Raw genomic sequence first — 13,921 nt, 5'->3', positions numbered from 1 at the left:
AGTGCAGGCATCATCAAATCATGGTCCTCGATCGTTAAAGAAAACCAGGGCCAGATTTGGATTTGAGGTCCATTACATTAATGGCATTTGGCAGACACTCTTATCCAGAGCGACGTACAGTTGATTAGCCTAAACAGGAGACAATCCTTCCCTGGAGCAATTCAGGATTAAGGGCCTTGCTCAAGGGCCCAATGGCTGTGCAGATCTTATTGTGGCTACACCTGGATTACAACCACCGACCTTGCGTGTCCCAGTCATTTACCTTAACCACTACGCTACAGTCATGTACCTTAACCACTACACTACAGTCATGTACCTTAACCACTACACTACAGTCATGTACCTTAACCACTATACTACAGTCATGTACCTTAACCACTATGCTACAGTCATGTACCTTAACCACTACGCTACAGGGTCATGTACCTTAACCACTACACTACAGGGTCATGTACCTTAACCACTAGACTACAGGGTCATGTACCTTAACCACTACACTACAGGGTCATGTACCTTAACCACTACACTACAGTCATGTACCTTAACCACTACACTAGTCATGTACCTTAACCACTACACTACAGTCATGTACCTTAACCACTACACTACAGTCATGTACCTTAACCACAACATTACAGTCATGTACCCTAACAACTACACTACATTCATGTACCTTAACCACTACACCACAGTCATGTACCTTAACCACTACACTACAGTCATGTACCTTAACCACTACACTACAGTCATGTACCTTAACCACTACACTACAGTCATGTACCTTAACCACAACATTACAGTCATGTACCTTAACCAGTACACTACATTCATGTACCTTAACCACTACACTACAGTCATGTACCTTAACCACTACACTACAGTCATGTACCTTAACCACTACACTACAGTCATGTACCTTAACCACTACACTACAGTCATGTACCTTAACCACTACACTACAGGGTCATGTACCTTAACCACTACACTACAGGTCCAGATTTGATGATGGCTGATATAGTGCTAATAGCTAATAGAAGATCTACTTCCCATCGGCCATTATATCCTTTATAATCTACTGTCCAGAATGTCTATAATGTTATCATTGTTCAGAATATAGTGTTAACAATAATAATCAGGGATGTTAAATCCTGTATACTCCCATGTGTATGACGATAGGCTGCCCTGCTGGTGGCAGGCAGAGCAGAGGGAGGAATGTTTGATCTTGGACTTTGCAGGTAAACTGCCTCTCGGAGGAATGCAGGGTTAGGATGAGGTGTGTGTGCTCCCAGAATGCTTTGGGCTTAACTACTGACCCCCTCCTCCACTCCTCCCGACTCCTCCCCCTTCTCTCCATTTCTCAGACTCTCATCTCTCTGAGCTGAACGCCACTCTGCCTGAGAGAGAAAGGGAGAGGGGGATGGAAGGAGAGGGAGAGGGGGATAGAGGGAGGGATTGAGGGAGAGAGAACAAGATTATTATTAAAAAAATGTTTTCTTCTTTTTTAAACTCATTGTTAACAGACTGTTTGCATTGTTATGGTTACCACAATGTAGTTTGTCTTCTTGTTATAATGCATCATATTCCTATTTCTATGTGAAATTACAGTAAAAATGTACAATATCAATGTATTTAATGCCAACAAAGAATTTTGAATTTGAATTTGATAGAGGGAAAGGGGGAGAAAGAGAGAATGGTTCAGTGTGTGTGAGTGTGTGTGTGTGTAATGCAACGTGTAATTGTGTGCATGTAACTCAGTGTATGTGTGAGCAATTCAGTGTGTGAGTGTGTGTATGTTTTTGAGTAACTCAGTGTGTCTCACTGTGTGAGTGGGTCAGTGTTTGAGTAACTCAGTGTGTGAGTGTGTGTGTGAGTAACTGAGTTTGTGTGTGTGTGTGTGTGTGTGTGTATGTGTGTGTGTATGTCAGTCACTCAATGTGTGAGTGGGTCTGTGTTTGAGTAACTCAGTGTGTGAGTGGGTCTGTGTTTGAGTAACTCAGTGTGTGAGTGGGTCTGTGTTTGAGTAACTCAGTGTGTGAGTGGGTCTGTGTTTGAGTAACTCAGTGTGTGAGTGAGTCTGTGTTTGAGTAACTCAGTGTGTGAGTGAGTCTGTGTTTGAGTAACTCAGTGTGTGAGTGAGTCTGTGTTTGAGTAACTCAGTGTGTGAGTGGGTCTGTGTGAGTAACTCAGTGTGTGAGTGGGTCTGTGTTTGAGTAACTCAGTGTGTGAGTGGGTCTGTGTTTGAGTAACTCAGTGTGTGAGTGAGTCTGTGTTTGAGTAACTCAGTGTGTGAGTGAGTCTGTGTTTGAGTAACTCAGTGTGTGAGTGAGTATGTGTTTGAGTAACTCAGTGTGTGAGTGAGTCTGTGTTTGAGTAACTCAATGAGTGAGTGAGTCTGTGTTTGAGTAACTCAATGTGTGAGTGAGTCTGTGTTTGAGTAACTCAGTGTGTGAGTGAGTCTGTGTTTGAGTAACTCAGTGTGTGAGTGAGTCTGTGTTTGAGTAACTCCGTGTGTGAGTGAGTCTGTGTTTGAGTAACTCAGTGTGTGAGTGAGTCTGTGTTTGAGTAACTCAGTGTGTGAGTGAGTCTGTGTTTGAGTAACTCAGTGTGTGAGTGGGTCTGTGTTTGAGTAACTCAGTGTGTGAGTGGGTCTGTGTTTGAGTAACTCAGTGTGTGAGTGGGTCTGTGTTTGAGTAACTCAGTGTGTGAGTGAGTCTGTGTTTGAGTAACTCAGTGTGTGAGTGAGTCTGTGTTTGAGTAACTCAGTGTTTGAGTGAGTCTGTGTTTGAGTAACTCAGTGTGTGAGTGAGTCTGTGTTTGAGTAACTCAGTGTGTGAGTGGGTCAGTGTTTGAGTAACTCAGTGTGTGAGTGAGTATGTGTTTGAGTAACTCAGTGTGTGAGTGGGTCTGTGTTTGAGTAACTCAGCGTGTGAGTGAGTCTGTGTTTGAGTAACTCAGTGTGTGAGTGGGTCTGTGTTTGAGTAACTCAGTGTGTGAGTGAGTCTGTGTTTGAGTAACTCAGTGTGTGAGTGAGTCTGTGTTTGAGTAACTCAGTGTGTGAGTGAGTCTGTGTTTGAGTAACTCAGTGTGTGAGTGAGTCTGTGTTTGAGTAACTCAGTGTGTGAGTGAGTCTGTGTTTGAGTAACTCAGTGTGTGAGTGAGTCTGTGTTTGAGTAACTCAGTGTGTGAGTGGGTCTGTGTTTGAGTAACTCAGTGTGTGAGTGGGTCTGTGTTTGAGTAACTCAGTGTGTGAGTGGGTCTGTGTTTGAGTAACTCAGTGTGTGAGTGAGTCTGTGTTTGAGTAACTCAGTGTGTGAGTGAGTCTGTGTTTGAGTAACTCAGTGTGTGAGTGAGTCTGTGTTTGAGTAACTCAGTGTGTGAGTGGGTCAGTGTTTGAGTAACTCAGTGTGTGAGTGAGTATGTGTTTGAGTAACTCAGTGTGTGAGTGAGTCTGTGTTTGAGTAACTCAGTGTGTGAGTGAGTCTGTGTTTGAGTAACTCAGTGTGTGAATGGGTCTGTGTTTGAGTAACTCAGTGTGTGAGTGAGTCTGTGTTTGAGTAACTCAGTGTGTGAGTGAGTCTGTGTTTGAGTAACTCAGTGTGTGAGTGAGTCTGTGTTTGAGTAACTCAGTGTGTGAGTGAGTCTGTGTTTGAGTAACTCAGTGTGTGAGTGGGTCAGTTTTTGAGTAACTCAGTGTGTGAGTGAGTATGTGTTTGAGTAACTCAATGTGTGAGTGAGTCTGTGTTTGAGTAACTCAGTGTGTGAGTGAGTCTGTGTTTGAGTAACTCAGTGTGTGAGTGGGTCTGTGTTTGAGTAACTCAGTGTGTGAGTGAGTCTGTGTTTGAGTAACTCAGTGTGTGAGTGAGTCTGTGTTTGAGTAACTCAGTGTGTGAGTGAGTCTTTTTGAGTAACTCAGTGTGTGAGTGAGTCTGTGTTTGAGTAACTCAGTGTGTGAGTGAGTCTGTGTTTGAGTAACTCAGTGTGTGAGTGAGTCTGTGTTTGAGTAACTCAGTGTGTGAGTGGGTTCTGTGTTTGAGTAACTCAGTGTGTGAGTGAGTCTGTGTTTGAGTAACTCAGTGTGTGAGTGGGTCTGTGTTTGAGTAACTCAGTGTGTGAGTGGTCTGTGTTTGAGTAACTCAGTGTGTGAGTGAGTCTGTGTTTGAGTAACTCAGTGTGTGAGTGAGTCTGTGTTTGAGTAACTCAGTGTGTGAGTGGGTCGTGTTGAGTAACTCAGTGTGTGAGTGAGTCTGGTTGAGTAACTCAGTGTGTGAGTGAGGTCTGTGTTTGAGTAACTCAGTGTGTGAGTGAGTCTGTGTTTGAGTAACTCAGTGTGTGAGTGAGGTCTGTGTTTGAGTAACTCAGTGTGTGAGTGGGTCTGTGTTTGAGTAACTCAGTGTGTGAGTGGAGTCTGTGTTTGAGTAACTCAGTGTGTGAGTGAGGTCTGTGTTTGAGTAACTCAGTGTGTGAGTGAGTCTGTGTTGAGTAACTCAGTGTGGTGAGTGGGTCTGTGTTTGAGTAACTCAGTGTGTGAGTGAGTCTGTGTTTGAGTAACTCAGTGTGTGAGTGAGTCTGTGTTTTGAGTAACTCAGTGTGTGAGTGAGTCTGTGTTTGAGTAACTCAGTGTGTGAGTGAGTCTGTGTTGAGTAACTCCAGTGTGTGAGTGAGTCTGTGTTTGAGTAACTCAGTGTGTGAGTGGGTCTGTGTTTGAGTAACTCAGTGTGTGAGTGAGGTCTGTGTTTGAGTAACTCAGTGTGTGAGTGGTCTGTGTTTGAGTAACTCAGTGTGTGAGTGAGTCTGTGTTTGAGTAACTCAGTGTGTGAGTGGGTCTGTGTTTGAGTAACTCAGTGTGTGAGTGAGTCTGTGTTTGAGTAACTCAGTGTGTGAGTGAGTCTGTGTTTGAGTAACTCAGTGTGTGAGTGAGTCTGTGTTTGAGTAACTCAGTGTGTGAGTGAGTCTGTGTTTGAGTAACTCAGTGTGTGAGTGAGTCTGTGTTTTGAGTAACTCAAGTGTGTGAGTGAGTCTGTGTTTGAGTAACTCAGTGTGTGAGTGAGTCTGTGTTTGAGTAACTCAGTGTGTGAGTGAGTCTGTGTTTGAGTAACTCAGTGTGTGAGTGAGTCTGTGTTTGAGTAACTCAGTGTGTGAGTGAGTCTGTGTTTGAGTAACTCAGTGTGTGAGTGAGTCTGTGTTTGAGTAACTCAGTGTGTGAGTGAGTCTGTGTTTGAGTAACTCAGTGTGTGAGTGGGTCTGTGTTTGAGTAACTCAGTGTGTGAGTGGGTCTGTGTTTGAGTAACTCAGTGTGTGAGTGGGTCTGTGTTTGAGTAACTCAGTGTGTGAGTGAGTCTGTGTTTGAGTAACTCAGTGTGTGAGTGAGTCTGTGTTTGAGTAACTCAGTGTTTGAGTGAGTCTGTGTTTGAGTAACTCAGTGTGTGAGTGAGTCTGTGTTTGAGTAACTCAGTGTGTGAGTGGGTCAGTGTTTGAGTAACTCAGTGTGTGAGTGAGTATGTGTTTGAGTAACTCAGTGTGTGAGTGGGTCTGTGTTTGAGTAACTCAGCGTGTGAGTGAGTCTGTGTTTGAGTAACTCAGTGTGTGAGTGGGTCTGTGTTTGAGTAACTCAGTGTGTGAGTGAGTCTGTGTTTGAGTAACTCAGTGTGTGAGTGAGTCTGTGTTTGAGTAACTCAGTGTGTGAGTGAGTCTGTGTTTGAGTAACTCAGTGTGTGAGTGAGTCTGTGTTTGAGTAACTCAGTGTGTGAGTGGGTCAGTGTTTGAGTAACTCAGTGTGTGAGTGAGTATGTGTTTGAGTAACTCAGTGTGTGAGTGGGTCTGTGTGAGTAACTCAGTGTGTGAGTGGGTCTGTGTTTGAGTAACTCAGTGTGTGAGTGAGTCTGTGTTTGAGTAACTCAGTGTGTGAGTGAGTCTGTGTTTGAGTAACTCAGTGTGTGAGTGGGTCTGTGTTTGAGTAACTCAGTGTGTGAGTGAGTCTGTGTTTGAGTAACTCAGTGTGTGAGTGAGTCTGTGTTTGAGTAACTCAGTGTGTGAGTGAGTCTGTGTTTGAGTAACTCAGTGTGTGAGTGGGTCTGTGTTTGAGTAACTCAGTGTGTGAGTGAGTCTGTGTTTGAGTAACTCAGTGTGTGAGTGAGTCTGTGTTTGAGTAACTCAGTGTGTGAGTGAGTCTGTGTTTGAGTAACTCAGTGTGTGAGTGAGTCTGTGTTTGAGTAACTCAGTGTGTGAGTGGGTCAGTGTTTGAGTAACTCAGTGTGTGAGTGAGTATGTGTTTGAGTAACTCAGTGTGTGAGTGGGTCTGTGTTTGAGTAACTCAGCGTGTGAGTGAGTCTGTGTTTGAGTAACTCAGTGTGTGAGTGGGTCTGTGTTTGAGTAACTCAGTGTGTGAGTGAGTCTGTGTTTGAGTAACTCAGTGTGTGAGTGAGTCTGTGTTTGAGTAACTCAGTGTGTGAGTGAGTCTGTGTTTGAGTAACTCAGTGTGTGAGTGAGTCTGTGTTTGAGTAACTCAGTGTGTGAGTGAGTCTGTGTTTGAGTAACTCAGTGTGTGAGTGAGTCTGTGTTTGAGTAACTCAGTGTGTGAGTGGGTCTGTGTTTGAGTAACTCAGTGTGTGAGTGGGTCTGTGTTTGAGTAACTCAGTGTGTGAGTGGGTCTGTGTTTGAGTAACTCAGTGTGTGAGTGAGTCTGTGTTTGAGTAACTCAGTGTGTGAGTGAGTCTGTGTTTGAGTAACTCCGTGTGTGAGTGAGTCTGTGTTTGAGTAACTCAGTGTGTGAGTGAGTCTGTGTTTGAGTAACTCAGTGTGTGAGTGAGTCTGTGTTTGAGTAACTCAGTGTGTGAGTGGGTCTGTGTTTGAGTAACTCAGTGTGTGAGTGGGTCTGTGTTTGAGTAACTCAGTGTGTCAGTGGGTCTGTGTTTGAGTAACTCAGTGTGTGAGTGAGTCTGTGTTTGAGTAACTCAGTGTGTGAGTGAGTCTGTGTTTGAGTAACTCAGTGTTTGAGTGAGTCTGTGTTTGAGTAACTCAGTGTGTGAGTGAGTCTGTGTTTGAGTAACTCAGTGTGTGAGTGGGTCAGTGTTTGAGTAACTCAGTGTGTGAGTGAGTATGTGTTTGAGTAACTCAGTGTGTGAGTGGGTCTGTGTTTGAGTAACTCAGCGTGTGAGTGAGTCTGTGTTTGAGTAACTCAGTGTGTGAGTGGGTCTGTGTTTGAGTAACTCAGTGTGTGAGTGAGTCTGTGTTTGAGTAACTCAGTGTGTGAGTGAGTCTGTGTTTGAGTAACTCAGTGTGTGAGTGAGTCTGTGTTTGAGTAACTCAGTGTGTGAGTGAGTCTGTGTTTGAGTAACTCAGTGTGTGAGTGGGTCAGTGTTTGAGTAACTCAGTGTGTGAGTGAGTATGTGTTTGAGTAACTCAGTGTGTGAGTGGGTCTGTGTGAGTAACTCAGTGTGTGAGTGGGTCTGTGTTTGAGTAACTCAGTGTGTGAGTGGGTCTGTGTTTGAGTAACTCAGTGTGTGAGTGAGTCTGTGTTTGAGTAACTCAGTGTGTGAGTGGGTCTGTGTTTGAGTAACTCAGTGTGTGAGTGAGTCTGTGTTTGAGTAACTCAGTGTGTGAGTGAGTCTGTGTTTGAGTAACTCAGTGTGTGAGTGAGTCTGTGTTTGAGTAACTCAGTGTGTGAGTGGGTCTGTGTTTGAGTAACTCAGTGTGTGAGTGAGTCTGTGTTTGAGTAACTCAGTGTGTGAGTGAGTCTGTGTTTGAGTAACTCAGTGTGTGAGTGAGTCTGTGTTTGAGTAACTCAGTGTGTGAGTGAGTCTGTGTTTGAGTAACTCAGTGTGTGAGTGAGTCTGTGTTTGAGTAACTCAGTGTGTGAGTGGGTCTGTGTTTGAGTAACTCAGTGTGTGAGTGGGTCTGTGTTTGAGTAACTCAGTGTGTGAGTGGGTCTGTGTTTGAATAACTCAGTGTGTGAGTGAGTCTGTGTTTGAGTAACTCAGTGTGTGAGTGGGTCTGTGTTTGAGTAACTCAGTGTGTGAGTGAGTCTGTGTTTGAGTAACTCAGTGTGTGAGTGAGTCTGTGTTTGAGTAACTCAGTGTGTGAGTGAGTCTGTGTTTGAGTAACTCAGTGTGTGAGTGAGTCTGTGTTTGAGTAACTCAGTGTGTGAGTGGGTCTGTGTTTGAGTAACTCAGTGTGTGAGTGGGTCAGTGTTTGAGTAACTCAGTGTGTGAGTGAGTATGTGTTTGAGTAACTCAGTGTGTGAGTGGGTCTGTGTTTGAGTAACTCAGTGTGTGAGTGAGTCTGTGTTTGAGTAACTCAGTGTGTGAGTGAGTCTGTGTTTGAGTAACTCAGTGTGTGAGTGAGTCTGTGTTTGAGTAACTCAGTGTGTGAGTGAGTCTGTGTTTGAGTAACTCAGTGTGTGAGTGGGTCTGTGTTTGAGTAACTCAGTGTGTGAGTGGGTCAGTGTTTGAGTAACTCAGTGTGTGAGTGAGTATGTGTTTGAGTAACTCAGTGTGTGAGTGAGTCTGTGTTTGAGTAACTCAGTGTGTGAGTGAGTCTGTGTTTGAGTAACTCAGTGTGTGAGTGGGTCTGTGTTTGAGTAACTCAGTGTGTGAGTGAGTCTGTGTTTGAGTAACTCAGTGTGTGGTACCTCTGCTGCCTCAGACAGGTGATAGTTCCTGCAGGTAGCTCCAGGTGGAGTCTCAGGTAATTCAGCAGCCTTTGAATCTCTCCGCTGCAGGAAGGCAAGTTTGAATTTCTTCCCTCTTTTTTGTCTCTACAAATGAACACAAGAGAAGCACAGTGAGAGTGTGGAGAGAGCTCTGAGCACTGAGCTCTGGAGAGACCAGCAGCACTCATGCACTGAGCTCTGGAGAGACCAGCAGCACTAATGCACTGAGCTCTGGAGAGACCAGCAGCACTAATGCACTGGGCTCTGGAGAGACCAGCAGCACTAACGCACTGGGCTCTGGAGAGACCAGCAGCACTAATGCACTGAGCTCTGGAGAGACCAGCAGCACTCATGCACTGAGCTCTGGAGAGACCAGCAGCACAAACGCACTGGGCTCTGGAGAGACCAGCACCACTAACGCACTGAGCTCTGGAGAGACCAGCAGCACTAACGCACTGAGCTCTGGAGAGAGCAGCAGCATTAATGCACTGAGCTCTGGAGAGACCAGCAGCACTAATGCACTGGGCTCTGGAGAGAGCAGCAGCATTAATGCACTGAGCTCTGGAGAGACCAGCAGCACTCATGCACTGAGCTCTGGAGAGAGCAGCAGCATTAATTCACTGAGCTCTGGAGAGACCAGCAGCACTAACGCACTGAGCTCTGGAGAGACCAGCAGCACTAACGCACTGAGCTCTGGAGAGACCAGCAGCACTCATGCACTGGGCTCTGGAGAGACCAGCAGCACTAACGCATTGAGCTCTGGAGAGACCAGCAGTACTAACGCACTGAGCTCTGGAGAGACCAGCAGCACCATGCACTGAGCTCTGGAGAGACCAGCAGCACTAATGCACTGGGCTCTGGAGAGAGCAGCAGCATTAATGCACTGAGCTCTGGAGAGACCAGCAGCACTCATGCACTGAGCTCTGGAGAGAGCAGCAGCATTAATTCACTGAGCTCTGGAGAGACCAGCAGCACTAACGCACTGAGCTCTGGAGAGACCAGCAGCACTAACGCACTGAGCTCTGGAGAGACCAGCAGCACTCATGCACTGGGCTCTGGAGAGACCAGCAGCACTAACGCATTGAGCTCTGGAGAGACCAGCAGTACTAACGCACTGAGCTCTGGAGAGACCAGCAGCACTAATACACTGAGCTCTGGAGAGACCAGCAGCACTCATGCACTGAGCTCTGGAGAGAGCAGCAGCACTCATGCACTGGGCTCTGGAGAGAGCAGCAGCACTAATACACTGAGCTCTGGAGAGACCAGCAGCACTAACACACTGAGCTCTGGAGAGAGCAGCAGCACTAATGCACTGGGCTCTGGAGAGACCAGCAGCACTAATACACTGAGCTCTGGGCTGGAAGGACTTGCAGCAGATGGAGAGAAGAGGGACGTACCTTCTTACACTCGTCTGCCACATCAGACTCATCCTCCTCTCCCTCCACCTCTCTGAGGAGATCTGCACCTTTCTCTGACAGTTCAGCTTCAATCTGAAGCCCAGAATACAACACTGTTACACACACACTGTTACACACACACACACACACACTAGTACACACACACACACACACACATACTGTTACACACACACACACACACACACACACACTAGTACACACACACACGCACACACACACACACTTTTACACACACATACACACACACTGTTACACACACACACTAGTACACACACACACGCACACACACACACACTTTTACACACACATACACACACACTGTTACACACACACACACACACACACTAGTACACACACACACACATACTATTACACATACACTATTACACAATTACACACACACACACATACACACACACTATTACACACTCACACACTCATTCACACACACACACTTACATGCACACACACACACCCATACACACACTATTACACAATTACACACACACACACACACACCCATACACACACAGTATTACACACACACTATTACACACTCACACACTCACTCACACACACACACACACACACACATACACACACACTTAAACGCGCACACACACACACACACCCATACACACACACACACACACACACACACACACACTATTACACACACATACACACACCAATACACACACTATTACACACACACACACACCCATACACACACACTAAGACACACACACGCACACACACACACACACACACACACACACACACACACAGACTCACACTCACACACACCCCCATACACACACAGACATACACATACATGCACTATAGCAGTATGACACAAACACACAGACTAACAGTGTCACACTGATATGCACACTTTGTTATTCTAAATACACCACACATCTGTTTCACAAATAAACACACACACGCAGACAGTAAGACATACACTTACACATAGGCTGTTACATAAACACAAACACGCAGTTTCTGTGCTAAAGTACAATGTAGCAGAGCAGGTTGGGTCACTTTTGTTGTATTGAGACAGGTGTGGGTGAGACCGGAGTCTATTAGCTGTGTAAGGAAGCAGAAGCTGGTTTATGAAGCTTCTACCCAAAAGCTTCAGAGAACGAGAATAATACCAGTCAGTCACTCTGTTGAGTTAATATCTCTGGAGGGTGAGCCAGTCAGTGTGAGTAACTCAGTGTGTCTCAGAGTGTGAGTGGGTCTGTGTTTGAGTAACTCAGTGTGTGAGTGAGTCTGTGTTTGAGTAACTCAGTGTGTGGTACCTCTGCTGCCTCAGACAGGTGATAGTTCCTGCAGGTAGCTCCAGGTGGAGTCTCAGGTAATTCAGCAGCCTTTGAATCTCTCCTCTGCAGGAAGGCAAGTTTGAATTTCTTCCCTCTTTTTTGTCTCTACAGATGAACACAAGAGAAGCACAGTGAGAGTGTGGAGAGACCAGCAGCACTAACGCACTGAGCTCTGGAGAGACCAGCAGCATTAATGCACTGGGCTCTGGAGAGACCAGCAGCACTAACGCACTGAGCTCTGGAGAGACCAGCAGCATTAATGCACTGAGCTCTGGAGAGACCAGCAGCACTCATGCACTGGGCTCTGGAGAGACCAGCAGCACTAATGCACTGAGCTCTGGAGAGACCAGCAGCACTAACACACTGAGCTCTGGAGAGACCAGCAGCACTCATGCACTGAGCTCTGGAGAGAGCAGCAGCACTAATACACTGAGCTCTGGGCTGGAAGGACTTGCAGCAGATGGAGAGAAGAGGGACGTACCTTCTTACACTCGTCTGCCACATCAGACTCATTCTCCTCTCCCTCCACCTCTCTGAGGAGATCTGCACCTTTCTCTGACAGTTCAGCTTCAATCTGAAGCCCAGAATACAACACTGTTACACACACTGTTACACACACACACACACACACACTAGTACACACACACACACACACACACACACACACACACACACACACATACTATTACACACACACACACACACACACACTTACTTACACACAGATACAGACATCCACACATGCATGCACTGTAACAGTCAGAAACACATACACTTTACCTTTGATTCTCTTCGTGAAGGCAAAGTGAACCTCCTGCTTTTCCTCTGAAAGAGTTTACACAAGGTCAAAATCAGACAGAAAGATACTGCAGCCCCAGAGACTTAGAGCTTAGAGCTCTCTGGGTGTCGTAAGCATGGGTGAGAGGGGGAGAGAGGAAGGAAAATGGAGGGAAAGGGAACGAGTGAGAGAGAGAGTGAGACATACTGCTTTTGAATTATTCTCCTGACTATTCTCCATCGGATCCTCGTTCCCCCACTCCACCGGTGTCTCCATCAGAATCTGTGAATAGAGACAGGTACAGGCAGGTATAGATGGGTGGGGCAGGTACAGGCAGGTATAGATGGGTGGGGTAGGAACAGGCAGGTACAGGTAGGTATAGATGGGTGGGGCAGGAACAGGCAGGTACAGGCAGGTATAGATGGGTGGGGCAGGAACAGGCAGGTACAGGCAGGTATAGATGGGAGGGGCAGGAACAGGCAGGTACAGGCAGGTATAGATGGGAGGGGCAGGAACAGGCAGGTACAGGCAGGTATAGATGGGTGGGGCAGGTACAGGCAGGTACAGGCAGGTACAGGCAGGTATAGATGGGTGGGGCAGGTACAGGTAGGTATAGATGGGTGGGGCAGGAACAGGCAGGTACAGGCAGGTATAGATGGGTGGGGCAGGAACAGGCAGGTACAGGCAGGTATAGATGGGTGGGGCAGGTACAGGCAGGTATAGATAGGTGGGGCAGGTACAGGCAGGTACAGGCAGGTATAGATGGGTGGGGCAGGTACAGGTAGGTATAGATGGGAGGGGCAGGTACAGGCAGGTACAGGCAGGTATAGATGGGTGGGGCAGGTACAGGCAGGTACATGCAGGTGTAGATGGGTGAGAGAGCTGAATTCTGTCATTTCCCAGGGTATAGTCATATGAGAGACAGGGAGTGCACAGGTATAGGTGAGGTTTAGGTATCAGTGGGTGTACAGGTTTACTTGAGTTAGGGCTAGTGTATAGATGAGCATGTGGCCTACATACTGTGTGGCTCAGTGTTGTCTCACCTTCATAGACTCTCTTCTCAGTCTTAGTCTGCCAGCCTGAAACAGGTCAGATTCAGATCAGTGATTATTTACCTCTCACTCCTCAATCAGAGTTAAACCCAACAATCAAACATCAATATAAACATTTATCAATAATAACAATCAGACATCTTTTAATTTCATATTTCAAATGTAGTGGAAACATTACACATTCAATTCCAAATCAAAGCATTAACAAATTTGATCAAGTCTGCGTTATTCTTAGGAAGCAAAGAAAAGGAAATATTAATCTGTTCAAAGAAATGGCAGTCAACATATTTCTCTTCAAACTCAAACACTTACTGTATAAACTGAAGAAATCTTTCAAGATTTAACTTCACTTTAAATTACTGAACTAATATTTAGTTGCATAATCATTGTTTTTGATAACTGCTGCGCGTCTGTGTTGCATCAAGCCAACCAACTTCTGGCACCTAGAAACAGGTATTTCAGCCCAGGATGAACAAACTACATAGCACAGTTCCTGTGAATTTACCCGGGGGTTGACTGACGTACTGCCGACAACCACTAGACCCAATTTTACTCTCATCAGTCCACAGAATGTTACACCATTTCTCTTTGGGCCAATCGATGTGTTCCTTTGTGAATTTTAATCGATTCTGCACCTGCCCTTTTTTCAACAATGGTGCTTTACGGGGGCTTCTTGCTGAAAGCTTAGCTTCGATGTAATG

General features: G+C 45.9%; 1 protein-coding gene across 2 annotated transcripts in view; it reads right to left on the bottom strand.

The window, feature by feature from the left end:
* Positions 1 to 13,921, bottom strand: part of LOC133120299 (serine/arginine repetitive matrix protein 2-like) — a 29,298-nt gene that overhangs the window by 3,653 nt on the left and 11,724 nt on the right. The window contains exons 8-15 of one of the 2 annotated variants that reach the window (XM_061230291.1): positions 13,212 to 13,247; positions 12,376 to 12,450; positions 12,171 to 12,215; positions 11,872 to 11,964; positions 11,370 to 11,495; positions 10,045 to 10,137; positions 8,627 to 8,752; positions 1,314 to 1,394 (exon numbers count right to left, since the gene is read on the bottom strand). In XM_061230291.1, the coding sequence (XP_061086275.1) occupies positions 1,314 to 1,394; positions 8,627 to 8,752; positions 10,045 to 10,137; positions 11,370 to 11,495; positions 11,872 to 11,964; positions 12,171 to 12,215; positions 12,376 to 12,450; positions 13,212 to 13,247 (675 nt within the window). The remainder of the gene's footprint in view (positions 1 to 1,313; positions 1,395 to 8,626; positions 8,753 to 10,044; positions 10,138 to 11,369; positions 11,496 to 11,871; positions 11,965 to 12,170; positions 12,216 to 12,375; positions 12,451 to 13,211; positions 13,248 to 13,921) is intronic. The other variant, XM_061230292.1, reaches the window with a different exon arrangement.

The sequence above is a fragment of the Conger conger genome, unplaced genomic scaffold (assembly GCF_963514075.1).
Source record: "Conger conger unplaced genomic scaffold, fConCon1.1 SCAFFOLD_88, whole genome shotgun sequence".
Classification (NCBI taxonomy): Eukaryota; Metazoa; Chordata; class Actinopteri; order Anguilliformes; family Congridae; genus Conger; species Conger conger.
This window is presented reverse-complemented; position numbering and strand designations above follow the sequence as displayed.